The sequence below is a fragment of the Arachis ipaensis genome, chromosome B7 (genome assembly GCF_059453495.1).
Source record: "Arachis ipaensis isolate K30076 ecotype BB chromosome B7, ASM5945349v1, whole genome shotgun sequence".
NCBI classification, from domain to species: Eukaryota; Viridiplantae; Streptophyta; class Magnoliopsida; order Fabales; family Fabaceae; genus Arachis; species Arachis ipaensis.
In genome coordinates this window covers 142,403,527-142,409,954 of record NC_142442.1, presented here as the reverse complement: position 1 = coordinate 142,409,954, position 6,428 = coordinate 142,403,527, and the positions used below count along the sequence as shown (strand labels likewise).

General features: G+C 35.3%; 2 protein-coding genes across 2 annotated transcripts; both read left to right on the top strand.

Annotated features, from left to right (window-relative positions):
- Nucleotides 1-1,067: 1,067 nt before the first annotated feature.
- Nucleotides 1,068-3,371, top strand: LOC107606340 (proline-rich receptor-like protein kinase PERK9). The gene is made up of 7 exons (XM_088495131.1): nt 1,068-1,184; nt 1,695-1,769; nt 1,901-1,980; nt 2,070-2,205; nt 2,317-2,391; nt 2,557-2,665; nt 3,313-3,371. The coding sequence occupies exons 1-7, from the start codon at nt 1,068-1,070 to the stop codon at nt 3,369-3,371; spliced, it is 651 nt and encodes a 216-aa protein (XP_088351257.1).
- A 1,470-nt stretch (nt 3,372-4,841) lies between these two features.
- Nucleotides 4,842-5,528, top strand: LOC148554366 (uncharacterized). The gene is made up of 2 exons (XM_088495130.1): nt 4,842-5,161; nt 5,213-5,528. Exons 1-2 carry the CDS (start codon nt 4,842-4,844, stop codon nt 5,526-5,528), a joined length of 636 nt encoding a protein of 211 aa, XP_088351256.1.
- The last annotated feature ends 900 nt before the right edge of the window (nt 5,529-6,428 follow it).

The window sequence follows — 6,428 nt, the reverse complement described above, 5'->3', positions numbered from 1 at the left end:
ACAAAAAATTACCCCTCCCTTACTTCCCGCGTTCCTCGCTTCACTTTTTTTTCCTTTAAAATCGACACACAAGTCGTCTATTTTAATAATTATAATATAGACATCTTTTGTCGTTGATAATTTTAAACGATCGATATCTCTTTTCAAAATTAAATGAAGGATATAGATTTATTAAAGAGAAAGTATAGGGAGCCAATGACCTAAGCGTACAATGTGTACAATGGAGGTTTAGGAAGTATTAGAGATATGACCATTAGTGTTATATTATCCTGTCAAGTTATGCTTTTGGGATGAGTGGTTTCATGATATGATATTAGAGTTCTAGATCCGAAAAGTCAAGAGTTCAATTCTTGGTGAACCCCAAAATCAACTTAAACTTTTGGGATGAGTAGTTTTATGACATGAGATGTTTATTATCCCTAGTATTCGGATGGTTATTCTGGATAGTACGAGTGATGTTCATTTTATTCATGGATCAAAGATTTAGCCCATTGTATACACTTAGGTCATTGGCTCCCTAGCACTACTCTTTATTAAATAAAATAGACAGTTACAGTGTTAATTTTTTATTTTAATTAAATCGACGAAGTTATTGTCGATATTTATAAACAAAAAATTACCCAAAATAAACTTTTCGCGTCTCTCATTTCGCTCAATTCCCGCTTACATTTTACCAGAAAAAATTAACTAACCCCAATTTGGCCTTCTCCATTTCACCAACCTTCCCTCTCCGCTGCCACTGTGCCGTCGTGGCTCCACTACCTCCGCGTCGCCATTGCTCTGCTACTCCTGTGTCTGTCGTCGCTTCGACACACTCGCGCCGCTGTCGCTCCGTAATAAACGGCAAGGCGGTGCCGCTAACTGTTAGATATGAGATCGCGGAGGAAGTATGCTTCCTCTCTCAAAAGTACGGCAAGGTACTCAATTCCGATCCCAATCCCAATCTAACCTACTCAAAATTGGGAATTAGAAATTTAGAATAATGTAATGTGATGGTGTTGTTGCAGGTTCTGAGGTTGGCGGTGGTGATAGTAGGGAACAAGAAGGACTCATAGAGTTATGTGGGAATGAAGAGAAAGACATGTGCTGAATTAGGGATTAAGTCCTTCGACATTGACCTTCCCGAACAAGTTTCCGAATCCAATTTGATTAAGCAAGTTCACCAGCTCAATGTTAACCCTGATGTTCATGGTATTAGATTTATGTTACTTGTTACCATTCCAAGCTTTTATTTTTAGCTCATGTTTGAGGCAAAAAATGTATGCAATCAGGTATATTGGTTTAACTTCCATTTCCAAAGCATATCAATGAAGAGAAAGTTCTCAGTGAAATCAGCCTTGATGAAATTCTGTATCGTCAATTCCTTGTTCTTTTGCTTTTCCTCTTGTTGTTACTGCTAATATTTTTTTTCCAACTGTAATTTGATTACTGTTTATAGAATTGAAATTATGATTTATGCATTATGGAGATGCTCTAGTTTATGAAAATTTACTTAATTTTGGTTGATGCTCATTATTGAAATTTGGTGACATGAATGGTGACCCTATGATTAAGTCTTAAAATATGAAGCTTGTAATGACATTTTTGGTTTCTTACTACTTTGTTCATCGTCAGGGCCTAGAGAGAAGCTCGATTGGAGTCTCAGATTTAAGATTATTTTGGGAACTGCCGAGTGACTTTGCTATCTTCATGAGGGATGTCAAAGAAGGATCATTCACAAGGATATCAAGGTTTCTAATATTCTTCTCTTTGAGACTTTTGAGCCTCAGGTCGAACATCAAAAATCATCACTATGTATTTGTGTATAAATATATGTGTGTCTTTAACTTCAGAATTTCTTATGCTTCTAGATCACATTAGTTATATAATCTTAATTTTCTTCCTCTGATTCAATCTTCAGACATCTGATTTTGGCCTAGCAAAGTGGTTACCTGACCAATGGACTCACCATACTGTTTCCAAAGTAGAAGGCACATTCAGGTCTATACATTTATAACAAGTTTCTTAGTATATTCTTTGTAGATAGTAGTGTTCTTAACCCTTTGATTCTGATTTGTTGTCACTAACAGGTACCTTTCCCCTAAATTCTTCATGCATGGAATAGTAGATGAGAAAACTGATGTATATGCTTATGGTGTGTTATTATTGGAGCTAATCACTGGAAGACAAGCTTTGGATATCTCACAAAAATTTTTTATCATGTGGGTATGTAATTGTCCAAATAAGTGATTATAACATTGAAAACTAGCATAGTCTTGTGCTAAGTGAAAACTCGTGCAGTTAAATGATTTGACTAAATTGTGCAGTTATTTTTAGGCAATGATAAATGATATATTCGCTCACCGCAAGCCTGCAAGGGTTTTTGGAAGTGTTTTCTATTGCATGTTACTGGCAAGTTTAAATATGTTCATTGTTTTAATTAATCGGTTGTTGGCTGATTGATTTGGTAGGCATTGATGTTCTGGTTGAATTGAAAAAGTTGTTTGAGTTGTTATGCATATCTTGTGTTTGTTCAAATTACTGAGTGAGTTGGCTTGTTGTTTCTTTACATTTTAGGCAGGTTATGCTACCTTGGCCATAGGAACTGAGTGGATTTTTCGCCCCAAGCAAGAAGTGATCTCTCCGGTGCTTTGTAGTTGCGATGTTCTTCTTTTGTTGTTAACAGGTTTTTTTCTTGCATTACTCTTGTTTCATTCTCGAAATGAAGTTTTTCTGTTGGGAAAAAATGTAGCAAAATTTCAAAATTCTTTTACATAAGAATAAATTTTTAAAAAAGTAGCATTATATGACAACTAGGGTAGAGGAGTGGGCAGTGGCCCTTTCTCTTTGAATAACTTTACCACCTCCGTACCAATTAACGGTAGATGTTTAATTGAAAGAAAAAATAAATAAATCTTAAATTAAAATGATGGTTAATTGAACCTTAAACAGACCATGTCACAGTTAATCCTAGTTCTCTAGCTGGGTTCTTTGTTCTTGTTTGATATGCAACTACTAAATGTGTTTTGACTAATTACAACATATAATACAGTAGTTTTTTATAATTTGAGCGAAGCCATTAAGTGGAATACAGTGAAGTTTCACACTAAGGCCTTAATGGATTGAATAATATATAGCGAGATTCCGGAACTATGCAGGGCATGAAGTATATAAGAGGACATGTATTGCAGCACCAACACATATAAAATGAGGGGAAGAAAGTATATAAGAGGTCCCATTTATGTCCACCAATATAATTTCTATATGTTGTTCCATTTCTCCATTCTACTCTTCATGTTAATTAATTACTTCTTCTTTCTTTCTCCATTGCAGGCACCTCCTCAAGTCTAATGCTGATTCTTCTTCGCTCCACTCTTTACATATCCTCTTAGCTTAATTCCTAGCTAGTATAGGACTAGATTTTTTACATGCTTTCCTGTCAAATATTTATTTTCTTAGTTGTTCAATTATTATTCAATACATACACTACTTTAGATAATGGTACGACACTAAAGTTTCATTGAACAAATTTTAATTTAATGTCCGTTTATTATATAATATTGAACAAGTTTTTTTATGCCAGAGGATTATTTATTATTTTGATAACTTTGTAAATTTATTATCTAATATTTAGTATAAATTTTATTTTTATATTTAAAAGTTTATTTATCTTGTGTCGCTTTTTAAATTTAAAATAAACAATTAAATCGACGGCTATTGTGTCGCTTTTATTGAATCAAATATTGAGGAAGACGCTGTCGATTTTATATAATAATATCGACGGCAATGTTGTCAATTTTATTAAGAAGGAAAAATTCACAAACTCATATTATAGACGAAATCATTGTCGATTTTATATAATAATATCGATGGCAATGTTGTCGATTTTAGTAAAAAGGTAAAATTCTCAGACTCATATTATAGACGGAAATGTTGTCGATTTTATTAAATTATTATCGACGGCTAGACAAGCCGTCGATTTTATTAGAATTTTATAAAATCGACAAGCTTAATAGCGACCAAGGCTGCCGTCGATTTTTAATATTATCGACGGCCTAGCCGTCGATTTGGCCGTCGATTTTAACGATGTTTCTTGTAGTGTTTTACACTTCTTTATATAATTAATTTACTGACATGTATACAATTAATTAGACGATTAATTTTTTTCTTAGCAACTGCTCATTATATATCTGTATGGAAAAGTTTAGGAGGCCAACAACTTTTTCAAATTCTGACCAGCATGTAACCAGCAAAGAAAAATGTGTCATTAGATGAAATCTCACACCAATTTCACACCATTAAAGTCATCATTGATGGCTATTTGTTGGCTACAAATCACAAAAGTTGTTGGCCCCTAGCACTCATCTGTTTGTATTTATGCCAACTAAGATAATTAGTTAGTGATTTTCATACAATATATAGCTAAACTTGAAATATCAACAATTCGAAATTCACTAATCAAGTTTTTAGTCTCTACAATTCACATCAAGAATTCAGAATTTCAAAACTCTTTTCTCTTGTTCTTGAATGTTCAGCGTTCATCCCTTGTTGCTCATAGCCCGAACCGATTTTTCACATGGTGCGGTGAGCGTAGACCAAGGTTGAAGAACTTGGACTGTTGGTGAAGAGTTAGTGAATCCATCCTTTGTCGATATCTAATCGATGTCTCTTTCCTTTTTCAATCACAACGAATTTCGCTTTTCTTGATTCGATTTGATCATCCGTTCAATTTCTTGCACTCGAGAAATCTTGATCAAGAACTCTTTTCTCATTAGATTTCTTTACATCAAAGAAGTGCCTCGAAGAAGTCTCAACCTTCGATTTCTTTACATCGAAGAAGTGCCTCGAAGAAGTCTTGATCAATGGCTAATCGTCCTTCAAATCCGATTCCCGAAGCAACAATTTCTGGAATCAATCTTCACACCCTAACTAGTCTGGTCAATCAAATAAATCAGACTCAATCTCCAAGAACTCATGCCTCTTCGATCGTAGATCCAACGAGTCCTTATTATCCACATCCTGGTGAGAGTCCTTGTTCACCGCTAATTTCCATGGTTTTAAGCTCAAACAACTATCATAGTTGGGAGAGAGCCATGCTGCGTGCACTAAGCTCAAAGAACAATATCAAGTTCATGAATGGAAGCATCAGCAAACCAGAATCAACAAATCCTTTGTTTGATGTGTGAGAACGATGCAACGATTACGTAATCTTCTGGGTCACTCTCTCATTTAGTTCGGATATAGCGCAAAGCGTGATATGGCACAATGTCGCTTCGGATCTGTGGAAAGATCTGAAACACAAGTATTTTCAGGGTGATGTATTTAAGATAGCAGGATTGGAAGAAGAGATATTTACTCTTAGGCAAGGTGATCTAAACATGACTGATTACTTCACAAGGCTGAAAAGCATTTGGGAAGAGCTGGAGAACTTTAGGCCTCTACTTGATTGCATATATTGCAAGAATGGGAACTGCACTTGTGGAACTATTATGAGAGGATACAAAGATGAGACCTATATAGTTCGTTTTCTCAGAGGCTTAAACGAATAATATACGATAGTAAGGTCACAAATAATGCTGATGGAGCCTTTACCAAGCATTGAACAAGCTTTTTCATTGCTTTTGCAACAAGAAAGTCAGTTCCAGTGTAGTGAACCCCTCACTAACAACAAGATCTTGATAAGTAGTACTGCTCCATATAAATTCTCAACACAAGGAGGAAGGAGCCGAGGCAGGGGAGGAAGAACCGCTGGTAGAGAAAGAGGACGAATAAAAGTTTGTACCTACTGTGGCAAAACTGGCCATCTAATCGACACGTTATAAAAAGCACAATTTACTTCCTCATCTCAAGCAAGAAAGCAGTGCAACCAATGATGCTATCATTGATGATGAGAATTTTGTAAGAATAAGTGATGACTAGCTAGTAGAGGATAGTAGTGCAGGACTGGAATTCACAAGGGAACAGAAGCATACTTTGCTAGCTCTCTTGAAGCAGCTATCTCTGGATACACACAAGCCTCAAAATGCCATAAACCAAATTGTCACATTTCCCTCTCATCAAGGTATTGCTTATGCCATGTCTGTTTCAATTTTTAAACCTAGCTCCTGGGTCATTGATGCAGGAGCAACCGATCATGTAGCATATTGTTTAGAGTCTTTTTACTCATTACATAAAATAGAACCCATACTTGTTAGGAAGCCAGATGGAACCAACACTATTACTTCAATAGTTGGGACTATAATTTTCTCTAAAACCTTTTTTCTCACAAAGGTCTTATACATTTCAAATTTCAAGTTTAATCTCATATCAGTTTCCAAAATGACTAACTTGTTCAAATGTGAATTTGTCTTTGATGAAAAATGTTACAAGATCCAGGACTACCTTTCATCGAGGATGATTGGTGTAGCTGAGCAAAGAAGGGGGCTTTATGCATTTGAAAACCTAAAACC

Excerpts from the sequence above, each read along its gene's own strand:
- LOC107606340 (XM_088495131.1), top strand. The coding sequence starts at position 1,068 with ATGAAGAGAAAGACATGTGCTGAATTAGGGATTAAGTCCTTCGACATT. Across the intron at positions 1,981-2,069 it reads AAAGTAGAAGGCACATTCAG|GTACCTTTCCCCTAAATTCT; the intron begins GTCTATACATTT and ends TGTCACTAACAG. Across the intron at positions 2,206-2,316 it reads AAAAATTTTTTATCATGTGG|GCAATGATAAATGATATATT; the intron begins GTATGTAATTGT and ends AGTTATTTTTAG.
- LOC148554366 (XM_088495130.1), top strand. The coding sequence starts at position 4,842 with ATGGCTAATCGTCCTTCAAATCCGATTCCCGAAGCAACAATTTCTGGA. Across the intron at positions 5,162-5,212 it reads ACAAATCCTTTGTTTGATGT|TTCGGATATAGCGCAAAGCG; the intron begins GTGAGAACGATG and ends TCTCTCATTTAG.